Source organism: Macrotis lagotis, chromosome X, assembly GCF_037893015.1.
Source record: "Macrotis lagotis isolate mMagLag1 chromosome X, bilby.v1.9.chrom.fasta, whole genome shotgun sequence".
Classification (NCBI taxonomy): Eukaryota; Metazoa; Chordata; class Mammalia; order Peramelemorphia; family Peramelidae; genus Macrotis; species Macrotis lagotis.
In genome coordinates, this window is record NC_133666.1 from 694,240,072 (window position 1) to 694,254,144 (window position 14,073).

A 14,073-nucleotide genomic window follows, 5' to 3' on the forward strand; every position below is an offset into this window, starting at 1 on the left:
AGGAGGACCCGAATTCAAATGTGACCCCAGACACTTAGTAATTACCTAGCTGTGTGGCCCTGGCCAAGCCATTTAACCCCACTGCCTTGCCAAAAAAACCTTAAAAAAAAAAGCAAACTAAAAAGGAGATTCATAGTTTCATATCAAATCTCTTTTTGTGTTGTACTGTAAGCACAGAAATGGTTTTTTCATCTTTTTATATTTAAATTCAAAAATGAATTTATATAATTATACATAAAACAATAATCAAAGAAATGTGCAGTTAAAGCAAATGATCCCTTAAGCTCATGATCTGCCTCAGGTTTACCAAACTCTTGATTCTGCTTTGCCCCAGAAACAAGAGTAAAGAAGCAAAATGAGAGCCAAGAAGCTCAAGATTATGAGATGGTACTTCTTGTCACTTGTGCGTCTTCTCTAAAGAGTGAAGACAAAAAGGAAAAATGTAGAGTTACTGGCGGAAATGAGATAGTGCCAATTTGGGCCTGTGGTAAGGGATGGGCCCAGAAGGCTCCAGGGATGTAGCTGCCCAAATTGGTCCTAATTAGTATCAAATAGCTGCCTGGCAGCTTTGGGGAGGAGAGAGCTGGCCTGGAGCTCAGAGTGAGCAAGTGGCAGGCTGTGGCTCTGAACCTCCCAGGGCTCTGGGCAGTTAGCTCTCTATCTCACACTTGAGCACTGAGAGAGAAGCCACTGAGCCAAGGGGCAGCTAGGTGCCACAGTGGCCCTGGAGTCCAAAGTTGCTGTGATTATATCTGACCTCAGACATTACTAGTTGTATGAGTCTGATTGCCAAAGAAAGAATGAAAGAAAGAGAAAAAAAGAAAAGACCAAGGAGACTATCTTCATTCCTTTTTATCCATAGGACCAGCAAGCTCTCTCAGGGAAATTTTCAGTCAGCAAAAGTTCCAGGAGAACACACTATGATCACTTGGCGGAAAAATCAAAGGTAAACATCGATGCTTTAGGACAGATGATGCCAGTCAAGCAAAAATCCTCTACAATGAAAGAGCTTAGTCCATCAACAACTCGACCTTGGTGTCCCAACAGGGAATCCCTTACAAAGCGTCAGTTCAGTGAGGAAACTGAAAGGCAGTCCGGGATCTCAGAGAGCTTACAATCAAATGGGTGAAGACAATCCACAAAGGGGAGCATGCCATAGAGTAACTATCTGGTTAAGCTAACGGGAGAGTCTACGGGAGGAGTTTCTAAGCCAGCCCTCCAGCATCCAGCCCTGAGATTAGAGGGGAGAGACTCCTACCTGAGGGGGTGAGGAGGATCCAAGTGAAATCAGTCCTCATGCTAATGAGGTTTCAGGTGAGGAGCTAGAGCAGGAAGGGAGTCCAAACTAAGAAGCCCAGCAAATGGAAAATGAGTAGAAGACTAGCTCTGGGTTAAATGGCTCCTTATGGCCAGGGCTGGAAGGTGAAGTCCACTGTGAGCCAGATCAGGGCTCTACCCTTCACTCCTGCTAAAGAACACACATCTGTCTAACACAGTGGCATTTTAGAGGTTTCCCCACTTTCCTTCTTGCTAAATAAAGTGATGCTATGAAACATTATCAATTTACCACATACAACCCTGGAAAAAACAAGAACACTTGGTGAGCAGCCCTGAATAAATTTCTAATCTTGTCAGGGTCTGCAAGAGGAGGCAGGCCAGTCAGCTAAGGAGAGGGAAGGATGAAAACAGATGGCCAACCCAAGAGGCACTGGGGTCCATAAAATATTAAAAGCTCTAACAAGAAGGCATCTCAGAAGATGCCGGGGTACAGCCTGCCAGGAGAGCCTTTCTCTTGTGCCTAAAACATTAATGATCAAGTCTCTCCTCTCCACCAATAAAAGCAAGGCTACCTTTATCTTAGCCAGAATCCACTCACATTCTCCTTCTGGCGCCAAACTCCTCCAAAGAATCATCCCCACTTCTCAGTCCTCCTTCCTTGCTCTCAATCACTCCTCTGTGACCAGGGCCTCCATGGAGGGCTATAAAGTTAGCAAGAATCAATATGAGGCTGATTCCAGTGGTCCCACCCCACTCTTTCTTTGCCTATATTGACGATTTCATTGGAATAGCAAGGAAATTTCCCTTTGGAAAGTACTAGGGCTGCTTTGCCCTGGATCACAGTCTCGGTGGTCAGTCCCAATATTTGAATCCAGGTCTTCATTCTATGGTTAACAATTGTTCTGGATGTCTCCTTCTAATTGTCCCATTTTAGTCCTCCCTCTGCTCAACTCCTTAAGGCTTCTGCCTCTGTCCCCTCCCACCCCTCATCCTAACTCTTTCTATGCCCTCAGCTTATTCCTAGCTCTTGTTCTTGAGTCTTTAATCTCCTCTGCTACCTCTCATCCTTTAGTGTGGATGGTGTGGATAGCTCCCAAGACTCTGTCCTGGGCTCTCTTTCTCTTCTTTCTACATCCTTTTCTGTGTTGAAACCATCTGTTCATACAGATTCAATTTCTGGCATTCTATCACCACCAAGCCCCACGTGTCTATCTTCCCTCTGGACATCTCAGGCTGAATGCCACTCTGGCATTTTCAAATCTATTTGCTCAGAATGGAACTCATCCTCTGGCCTAAATGTACCCTTCCTATCCAAATTTCCCTATTTCTATTGAGGGCAACACCTCCCTTCCCATTCTCAAGATGCAAAACCAGAGTCACCGATGACTGTTCACCTCCCACCATAGTCTAACACATCTGGTCCTCTTCTCTCCACTCACCTCAAAGCTGCCCTAGCTCAGACTTTCATTGCTTCTTTTTTTTTTTTTTAGGGTTTTTTTTTGCAAGGCAAATGGGGTTAAGTGGCTTGCCCAAGGCAACACAGCTAGGTAATTATTAAATGCCTGAGATCGCATTTGAACCCAGGTCCTCCTGACTCCAAGGCCGATGCTTTATCCACTACGCCACCTAGCCGCCCCCTTTCATTGCTTCTTGCCTGGACTATTCCAAGAGACACCTAACTTGTCTCCCTGCTTGGCTGCCCCCAAAGTAAATGGTTAATAAATGCTTGCTGATATGCATATTCTTTGACCAAGTGATAACACTACCCGGTCTATGCCCCAGAATGAAAAAGCAGAATGAAGAAAAAAGATCCATATAGGCTCAAATATTTACAGTAGCTCTTCTATGATAGTGAAGAATTGGAAACCAAGGAAGTATGAATGAAATGGAAGATATTGTGATATGAAAAATGAGACAGGAGATGATTTCAGAGAAACCTGGGAAGATCTGTAGGAACTGACGAAAAATGAAGTGAATAGAACCAAGAGAATAAACAGCTCTGAAAGAATTAGGAACTCTCATCAACCAATAACCAACCATATTCCAAAGGACTCATGATGAAACAACTCATCCCCTTCCAGATGAGGAGTTGATGGGTTCAGAGGCAGACTGAAGAATATTTTCCCTACCCCTCCTGCCCTCTTTCTTTCTGACAAGTCTAATGTAAGCATCTGTATTAAATGACCACATATTTGTAATAGGTTTTGTTTTTCCTTGCCTTCTCAATGTAGGGAAAGGATCTGAAGCTGAAACTTTTTTAAAATGAATTTTAAAAAAAGAGAAAAAAAAATGAATGTTTGATAACTTGCTTCTCGTCTTTCACATCTCTCATCCATCCACTGCCCAGCTGTCAAAATAATCTTCCTAAAGTATAGATCTGTCACTTCTGCTCTAAAACTTTCAGGGTTTCCCTATTACTCTGGAACATACTGCCAGCTGGGTTAGATTAGTTAGGCTGCATGGAATGCAACAAAGACAACCCTGATCTAACCTTAATTCATCTTTTTTTCCTTTCATATACACTAAGGTTTCAGTCACAATGGCTGACTTGTACCATCCATTTAATTAGCACTAGCATTTATCTTCTGCTTAATGGCTTGCAAAGCATTTTATTACCTCTTTTGATCTTCAAACACCCCTGGGAAACAGTTGCTGTAATTATCCCCACTTAACAGATGAGAAAACTGAGGCACAGATGTCACCCAGCTGGTGTCTGAGGAAGGATTTGAACTTAGATCTTTAGAACTTCAAGTCTCCACCAATAGCTGCCACCTAGCTGAAACATTTAAAACAACTTGCAAACTCGCACCTCTGTAAATGACCTTTAATTTACTTCTCTATCTTTCACATGCTCCCCCACATTCCTTACAGAGGTAAGGTCTTTGAGGACAGGGAGATTGTTTTCATCCTTTTGTGTCCAGCACCTCGAACAAAGTATGTTCTTAACAGCCAGGGTGGGGGGAAGGGGTATAGTTTTGTTTTATACAGTCGACTTGTGAGGTGATTTCATTGGTGGTAAAGCAGGTACCCAAAGAGGACCGTGTTGACCCAAAACCTGTAGGCTCTGAGCGGCCTGGGGAGGAGCATGAAGAGCCGAGGGACGTGCTCACCATCTCACAGCTGCATCTTCCAGAGTCCAAGGCCAGCATTCAATCTACTGCTAGACCGTTCGCTACCTGTTTTTAATCAAGTCAATCAGATCAGCAACAAAGACAAAAAAAAAAAAAAGGAAAAAGGGAAAATTCTGTTAGGACCTCAGGGAAAACAGGTGCATGAATATACTGGAACTTTGTTTTTAATTGACCTAGTCATTTGGGAAAGAAATTTGAATCTCACAGCTACTATACGGCACAGCTTCTTTTCAATCATAGCCATACTAGGCCTCCACTCCAAAAAGATCAAAAAAAGAAAAAGAAAAAGGAGCCATTTGAACAAAAATATCTAGAGGAATTCTTTTTTTTGTGGGACTAAAGAAGTGGAAAGTGCCCATCACCTAGAGAATGTTCTATGACGGTGATGGAATACAACTGTGCTGGATGATATGATGAAGGGGATGGTTTTCAAGAAGCCTGAGAAGGCTTATAGGAAGTGATGCAAAGGCAAATGAAAAGAGCCACGAGAACAATTTATACAGGAACAGCAAGGCTGTAAAGACAAACAACTCTGAAAGATATAAGAATCTTGATTAATTCAAATGACTAACTCCAATACCAGAGGATTCATAATAAAACCTGCTTCTTGCCTCCTGATACTGAGATGATAGACTCAGGAAACAGATTGAGACATATACTTTTGGGCATGAGCAATGCAGGGATTTCTGTCTGACCTATACATGTCTGTAACAAGGATTTTGTTTTTCTTTCTTCCACCCCACCCCACCCCAAGTTTCATAGGCAGGGACAAGAGCTCAGAGAAAAGATGGGATGAAAAAAATTTTAATTTAAAAAATAGTAAATAAAAAAATGCAGTCTTTTCAAGAGGAAGCAGAATCAGGAGAACATTGTACACATTAACAGCAACTGTGAAAATATCAACTCTGAAGGAAGCAGCTTCTCTCAGCAGTTTGGTGACCAAAGACAATCCTGAGAGATCTGTTATGGAAAAAGACATCCAGATCTAGAGAAAAAACTATGGAATCTGAATGCAGAGCCAAGCAGACTATGTTAACCTTTAAAAATTTTCTTTTATCGTTTTTCTTTCTTTCTCAGTTTCCCCCCCTTAGTTCTAATCCCTCTTTCACAACATTGATTAATATAGAAATATGTTAAACATGGTTATACATATACATCTTATTTCAAATTGTTTCCAACAATGGGGAGGGGGAGGGAAGGGAGAGTGATAGAAAAACATGGAATGCAAAAGCCTGCCAAAGGAGGAATGCTTAAACTACCTTTGCATATCACTGGACAATAATAAAAATACAATTTGTAAAAATGATTTTCAAGAAGATAATCCCTAACAATTAAGGCTTTTTTCCTCTGAAAGCTTAGCCTAGGAAAACTTCATCATGGACCAGATAACACTTGTAAGTAGCAGCATCAGTGTGCCACTGAGACACTGGCAAATTAAGAGAGCATTATAGGATCATCAATTTAGAGGCAGAAGGAACCTCAGAGTCAAGTGTCAAGTCTGACACTCGATGTCTAGATAAGAAACTGAGGGAAGAAAAGGTGACAGGGTGTCCAAAAATCAAACTGCTCTTGAGTGCCTAATGCGGAATTGAAACCATCTGAGTTGACTTGGGTCCAGCATGAGAGCCATTCCAAAACAGCCTGGACTCCTAAATTAAGGGCAGCCACTGGGAGCCCCAGATTCTGCAATTGTGTCACAGACACAATTGGATTAAGGCAATCCTGCTGCTCCCAGAGCACAGAGCAATCTGGCAGGCCAGGGACTACAAAATCCTCTGAGCACGGCCCCCCTTAAGGGTCATCTCTGTTAGAAGCAGCTGGGGGTGGACTAGATAGAGAATATAGGGCACCCAGAATCCAGATCCAGCCTCAGCCATTTACACCAGCTGGATGGCCCTGGGCATGTGACCTGACCTCTCAGGGCTCCTGTCCTTTCTAAATGGGTGATTCTATGGGCAAGAATTCTGCTAGGTCATCAGAATGTATGATCCTCAGAGGGCCACAGGCGACTTCTCTGCCTAAAGGGACAAGAGGAAGCCACATCCAAAGGAGGGCAGGATGGAGGAAGGGCCTGGAAGGGGGGAGGGGGTCAGCTAGGCTAACTCTAACACAGTTGCTAATGATCCAGTCATTAGAGATCACACAAATAATGGGAAGCTGAGGGTCTTCCACAACCACTGATTTTCCTCAGAGAGCAGTGCTGGGGGGTTCAGTGGCACAGAAAAATTCAAAGGTGGAATTAAAGGCAGCTTAATTCAACTTCCTCAGCTAACAGATGAGAGAGTACATGATTTATCCAAGGTCCCACTGCTAGGAACTTCTAGGAGTAGGAATTCGAAGCAGGAAACCTCCCCTAATTTCAAGTTTCTGGCCTGGGGGTGGGTAGGGGTGGGGAGCTGGAATCTCTCTTTTTCCAGAACTTCTGTGTCCACCTTCCACCAAGTCCTCTGAAGGCACTTTTCCTACTGTGGAGTTCCACATCGAACCAAAGCCTTGGCATATTCTCCAGGACCCTTCCTTCCCTCTTTGGGAGGGTACAACCTGTGCTGGGTGAGATTTCCCCATCTGAGAAGACTTGGGGCTGTTTTGGGGGTACAGTGAAAAAGGAACAGAGAGTTGGAGTCAGAAGATGAGGGGTCTGATCCACACTGTGCCCTGTAGATCGCACGATGCTGGACTTCCTCTGGGTTTCCATTTCCTGAAATGTTTCAAGAGGAATTCTGATCATCACAACATCCAGCCCTGAGACCAATGGATGCAGGGATAGACAGTAAGTTCTCTTCCCCCTAATAGAGAAGGTGAGAATGAGACCTACATACGTGTAGAGATTTAAGGACATGGCCAATATTTGACTATCCATATTTCTAACAAGGGTTCTATTTGTTTATCTCTCATGCTGAATTAGGAGGAGAGGGAGAGAAGGCAGGTAATTGCTGCATGGGAAAAAAAATTGTAATTCATAAAAAGAAAGGAGTTGGACAAAATGGCCTCTGTCACCAGAATATCCAAACTATGGATTTTCTCCCCCCTCCCCCCCAAGGTCCTATAGGCAAACCCCAAGGTTCTGCTACTACCTCATTAAAGTACAGACTGAGTTTCTTTGAACAAGCAGTAAATAGCAAAAGGTCTTGTCTACATATGGAATCACATACAGTCCCTTGGGGTTTCATTGCCTAAGACTTTTTCAGGGTTTTTTGATTGTTCTTGCTTCTGGTATATCTCAGTGTAATTTAAAACAAACTATATTGGTTAAAATGAAGCCTCCCAATTCTTAGAGATTAATTGTGTCTACTTGGCTATCTTTAAACTCTTTTTACTAATTTTTACTAATGGCTTGCTTTCACCATTCAGAATAGGTAAATTAGCCAATGAAGAGGGATTTATTGGGTTGGTCCAAGTGATAAATTGTGCTTCTATTTGTTTTGTGGTTCCCAAGGTGGGATAGGAAATGCCAAAGAAGCTCAGCTGAAGAAATCAGGAAACTAGGAAGAAAGGGATCATTCTTGGACCACCCAGGAATCCACTGATCACTAACAGGCAGAACCAAGAAATATCTACTGACAGTAGAGGCAGCAGCTGTAGAGTACAGGCAGTGGCCTTCGCTCTGTTCCTTCCAGACTATGTCCTCTCATAAAATGAAATGATTTCTTTGCCTTCCTCTGGAATTCTAACGTTACTTTTTGGAAATATTCCAAACCACTAAGCTCATTCAAAACCTTTTCTGAGCATGGAAAAGGAACTAAATCAGAAAAGAGTAGAGCAAATTAGCAGAAATGACAATTAATTCTCAGTGATCTCAATGTGAATTCAGAATCCAGGAAACTTAGGAACTTCACAAACCCATTCACCAAATGTCTTTGACATCTCTAGATGACATCAGTCTTGCCCTCAAGGAAACCAAGTAGAGAAAAATTAGCAAGAATAAAAAGTTTAATAAATACTAAAAATTCTGTTTATCTCTTGAACAGAAGTCTCTCTTTGTAATACCAACCTTCTGCTGGCCCAGCTGTAAAACAAAACATGGGCTATAACAGTCTCCAAAAAACTTGAAATGAATTTCTCATGTGGAGGGTAATGGTGAGGGCAGATGGTGAGTGAGAGTTGGCAACTACATAGAATGAATGAGGAAATTTGGAGATCTGGATTACCAGATGTCGTCAAAGAATTGTATGAAAAGAAAAAGGTCAGTTCTTTGCAAAGTGCAGAAAGATACCTGATGAGTAGTCCCAATGCTCCACAGGTGCCCTTGAGACACCAGGAGAACACAAGGAAGTCTTCTAGCATACTGGGCACAACTCTTTGGTGAAACTAAAGTTGCACAAGATGGGAGGCCATGGATGGGTGGTGGGCATGGATCTGAATATCTGGAGGGAATTTCTACATCAATGAGATCTCTCAGATCCTTTGAGCATTTGAGTAAGAGAAAACCAAGGAGAGATTATTCGGTTAAAAATAAGTGTTTCTGAAGCCGGCCAAGATGGCAGAGTAGCAAGAAGCAATGCAGTCCAGCTCTTCCCCATACCTCATCCATAAAGATCTAGAAAGCACACCAGACCAATTCCTGATCAGGAAACCCAAGGAACAATCATTTTATTAGTTCAGGCCAGCAAAGGGAAACAGAAGTTGGAAGAATCAGATTGAGATCTAGCCAGGGGCAACTCCAGGCCCAGGAATGATTTAGGACCTGTCTGAAGACCAGCATCAGAGGCTGACCCAAAGAGGTTGGCCACTATTGGAGGAGCAGGAACAGGTGCTAAGTGGCAGCTCTGGTGCTCATGACCAAGTGCTGGGTCACTAATTCAATGGGTACTGAGGGGGATCTGCACCTGTGAGTGGGGTCACTGGCCTAGGTATGGAGTGAGGCACAAGTCCAGAAGCAACAGCTTCGTGTCTCTGATCCAACTCCCTGCCTTATCTGACACCTGCGGCAAGAAGGTTAGAAGAGGGGCGGCTAGGTGGCGCAGTGGATAGAGCACCGGCCCTGGAGTCAGGAGGACCTGAGTTCAAATCTGGCCTCAGACACTTGATAATTACCTAGCTGTGTGACCTTGGGTAAGCCACTTAACCCCATTGCCTTTCAAAAAAAAAAAAAAAAGGTTAGAAGAGAGGGTAGCCTGTGGTTCTAGGGGTCTGGGCCTGCAAACTTTCCAACTGACGGCTGTCTGTTGGATGTCAGAACAAGAGCAAGGGTGATTCAGACCCAAAGTCAAGTAAGGGATTGAAGGCCAGTCCAGGTCCCCAGTCTGAGTTGCTCCTCAGATTCTGCCCTGCGGAAGCCACAGGACACAGATGCACAGACACAGACGCCCCCCCCCCCCAACCTCTCTCTGACTCATGTCCTCATTTCACAGATGCCCGTGAGCACTCCCACCTGCCCCACCACTGCTCTGACATAGGCTCCTTCTTCAGACTTCAGACTGCCTTCTCCTCTGCCATTTCCTGATGCCGCCACCTTCTGTAGGTGTCACGTGCATTTCTAGGCTATATACACAGCAAACCCATTGACCCCATAAGCCAAGCACATCCTTTAGGGTGCAAGAATGAGGACCAACACCTGATTTCACAGTAGGTCATGCCAGGCCAGACTGGACAGGAGAGGGTTTGGGCACATGGCATCCGCCTATGATTCAAAGTCATAGTTTCTAGTCCTGGACCTTTTGCAGCTTTTTTGTAACTGGAAGCTAAATTTAAAGTAGTTTTTAAAAAAGGTGCAGGAGTATCAGAGAAAAAAGCCTGAACTTAAATTTTTGTTAAAAAAAAAAAACTCTTCCTTGACCTGAGCTGGCCCCCAAGAATCCTCCTCAATCAATCTTCATGCTCCCTTTCTAGACTTATTTCTGTGACTCTTGCAGTCCAAACAAACTAGACTCTAGGCCCACCTCTCAGAACCCTATCCTTGAACAAGGGTGAGCTAGGTGCCACCTCCCTGATCTCTGGGCTCCCTCAAGTGCCCAGTCCAGGGTCCATCTTGTACCTTTCCCCAAAGACAATCGGTTCCTTGTGAGCAAGGACTCTTTTGGTTTTTCCTTTGTAGCTCTAACACCTAGCACCTGCTCAATCAAGGTACACAGCAGGCACTTAATAAATACCTATTAGACTGCATCTGCACTGAGTAACTGCCCCCTCTCATTACATGCACCTGCTCAACATGGATGATCCTTAAACACCATCCATACTTTTCTGGCCAGATCTCTTCTCTGAGTTGTTCTGAATGCTCTAAATTACTTGGGCAGAAACTTAACTACAAGGAGAAACTGAATGGTAGTGAGTTGAAATCCTTCACCAGAAGGACAAATCACTTATCTCTGAGCCTCAGTTTCCTTATCTGCAAATTCTAGAGGTATTATGGGACCTTCTTCCTAAAGCAGCAAGCTATTGTGAAGATGCCTGAAGATGGTGCCAGTGCCACACCTTGAGACAGCTGTGTGCATTGGTTATTGTTACCTGGGGAGACAAAGCAGCAACTAAAAGACCCACTCTCCTTACAAATTTGTACTGGCACAGAGGAAGGAAGAATTTTTTAAAGTACCTACTATGTGACCTGAGAGGTAGGTATTATATCTTCATTTGACAGTTAAGAGAACTGAGGCAGACAAGGTGAAATGACTTGCTCAGGGTCACAGTGTCCAATGCCCTTTGGACTTGGGTCTGGTAGCTAGCTAGAGTGCTACAAAATTCTGAAAACAAAGCAGTTTCCATCAAAGTGTGCAACACATTCTCTAAACTGAATCCACAAGCCTAGCTACATAGAATTCCTGAAATGACAGTGGAGTCCTCTACCACAAAAAAGAAGCATTCAGATGGAAAGAGGTCCTTTAGATCATGGCTCACGGATTCAGTGGTGCTCAAGAGACACTACTTGTGGGACTGCTAGACTGGCCTCTTCCAAGGAGCCTTCCCTGACTGGCCCTTCGGTTACATGGAGAATCGGTACCAAGTCTAATTCCCTTCAAGGATGTCTATGGCGACTTCTCTTCACTTTAGCAAACCATCTTTTTGAACTGTTTATGAAAAAACTCAATTCCTAGGGATCACTTCTTAGGAAGTAAGTATTTCTTCAACTGGACGGGACTACTGCTGGGCCCTCCCCCAAATCTCTGCAGCTCATTGTGACATGTTCAAACCTCCTAAAAGAAGCCACACCATAGATCTAGAGATAGAAGGGACCCAACTTGAATTTTACAGATGGGGAAACAGACCTGTGACCCATGATCACCCAAGGAGGAAGAGGGATTTGAGCTCAGGACCTTGGATCCCCAATCCAGTACTCTTTCTACTCCCCAATCACTCAAGAGTTCAGCCTATTGCCCTACACAAGAGAATCCAAGGGGTGAAATCTGGCTCCTGGATGGACAGCTCCCAGAGCTTCTCCAGCAGTACCTATCCTTGTATGATGAGCTGGCCCCGGAATTTAACAAAAAAGCTAAACAGAGTGGACTAGATGCCCAGCTGCCTTTGGAGGTTCTTTGTATTGACCCAGGCCACCTTCCCCTGAAACAAAGGCCCACCTTCTTAGCCCTCCTGTAGTGATTTCTAAAGAAGAGGAGCTGAAAATGGAGAGCTCCCACTCCAGAGGAAGAAGGCAGCTCTCACCTGACCAATGGAGAAGAGTCACCCAAAGGATGTCATCTGAAAGCCATACACACATGAGAGGGAGGCCCCAGAGCACCACTGGCATCCATCCACACAATGCAAAGAGGAAGGACCTGAGCTCTATGAACTGATGGGCCAGTGGAGGGCACTGAAGCCCAGGGGAGAACACTGACTTAGCCTGTGTCCGTGAAGCAGCCAAAATAAATGTTTGCTTCCCCCGGAGAATGTCAAGTGGGGGGGGGTAGACACCATGCCTTCCATTCCTCTTGTCTCCCCTCCAAGTGGCTCAGAGGAGGCTGTATTCAATAAATCTCTTTGAATAAATGAATGGAAACCAGATAACCACTTCCATTCACACATCCATTCATTTATCCAGCAAACATTTATTGATCCAAGGCCCTGTGATGGGTGCTGGCGCATGCCGGGCGCTGGTGGTGAGATGAAACACACCCTCCAAGAACCAAAACGGGGGGAACAGTGTGAGCAGGGCAATCAGAGAGGGGACCCCTGAAGCACTTGGCTTCCAGAAGGCTGTAGACTATCCAAGGGGCTGCTTCCCAGTTAGATGAGCTCGGTCGAGCCCCTTCTCCTCCCCGAACCTCAGCTTCCCCCTGTGCCAAATAGGGGGACGAACCACTTGGGCTCTCTCCCAGCTCTGGCCCTGAGCGGGGACTCCGGGGGGCAGTACTGGGATGATGAGGCTGAGACATGGAGAGAAGAGACTGCCCCAAGGTCACTCGGCCACCAGGTAGCCCAGTCCAAACCCCCTCTCAGAGCAGAGGGTCGGGGGGGCCTCGGCGGAGGGGGCGGCAGCGGCCCCAGGACCCAGCCTGCGCAGGGAGGGGAGATCCCGTGGGCCGGTGCCCTACGCAAGAGCCACAAAGGCGGCCAGAACAATGGAGGAGGCCCGGAGAAGCCCCTCCAAGCCGCGGGGACCCCGAGGGCGGCCACCCCGGGGCGGGAGCCCCTGCCCCCCATCGGCCCGGTCGGATGCTCGGGGGACCCGAAGACAAACTTGGTGACAAAACGCCGGGGGCGCCCCCCGCAGGCGGCCGGCCCGGCCCGCAGGGGGCGCTCGGGGCCAAGGCTGCGGGCCCGGCTGGGCCTCCCGGAGCTGCCCCTCCAGCTCGGGGGGCAGAGGCGCCCCGCCCGCCCGGGGGCAGCCCTGACCACATGGCCGGCCGGCCGCCCCGGGATGCAAGCACAGCGCCCCCCCGGGGCCCGGGCCGGCGGCGGGGCGGGGCGGGCCTGGGCCTCCCGGGCCTCCCGGGCCGCCGCGTCCAACCGCCCGGCTGCAGAGCGCCCGGGTCCCGCCCCGGCCCCGGCCCCGGCCGCGCTGTCACGGCGCCACTCACCATTGTGGTTGACCCAGGTCGGCTTCAGGAGCTTCATTGTTCGGCCGCCGGGGCCGGGGCCCGGGCCGAGGCCGCCCCCGGGCCGCCGGGCTGCCGAGGCGGGGCCGGGCCGGGCCGGGCCGGGAGCTCAGCGTCCCGGGGCCATGGAGCCCGCGGGGCCCGCGCCCGGGCCCGCCCGGGCCGCCGCCGCCGCCGCCGCCGCGCCGAGGCCGCCGCCGAGGCCGAGCCGCCGCCGAGGCCCAGGCCCAGGCCCAGGCCGCCTCCTTCCCGCCGCCGAGGCCGAGGCCGCCGCGCCGCGCCGCGCCCGCGCCCGCGCGCCCGCCGCCGCCGCCGCCGCCGCCGCCGCCGCCGCCCTCAGCAGCAGCCGCCGCCGCCGCAGCAGCCGCCGCCGCGGCCGCGCGCCATGCCGCCCGCGCCCCCGCGCCGTGCCCGCGCCCGCGCCCCCGCCGCCCCCGCCGCCGCCGCCGCCGCCGCCTCGGGCCGCATCCCCCGGCGTCCGCCCGCCCGCCGCCGCGGCGCCCCGGCAACGCCGGAAGTCCCGGCCCCCGCGCACCTGCCAAAGCGTCCGGCCGCGGAGCCGGGAAACTGCGCCCGAGGCCCGGGGTTCCGGCCCGCCCCGCCCGGCCCGGCCTCTTCCGTTCCCGCCCGAGGGGCCCCTCCGGATCCCGGGGTCGAGGCTCGAGTGGCCTCCCCGACCTCGGACAGTCCGTGTCCTC

At 48.2% G+C, this 14,073-nt stretch overlaps 1 protein-coding gene across 3 annotated transcripts in view; it reads right to left on the reverse strand.

Annotated features, from left to right (window-relative positions):
- The window catches only part of HIRA (histone cell cycle regulator), an 84,250-nt gene extending 70,784 nt beyond the window's left edge, over positions 1–13,466 (reverse strand). For 2 of the 3 annotated variants that reach the window (XM_074206463.1, XM_074206462.1), the window contains exon 1: positions 13,358–13,466. In XM_074206463.1, the coding sequence (XP_074062564.1) occupies positions 13,358–13,394 (37 nt within the window). In that variant the 5' untranslated portion in view covers positions 13,395–13,466. Of the gene's footprint in view, positions 1–4,388; positions 12,800–13,357 lie in introns of those variants that run through there. The other variant, XM_074206465.1, reaches the window with a different exon arrangement.
- Positions 13,467–14,073: the final 607 nt, after the last annotated feature.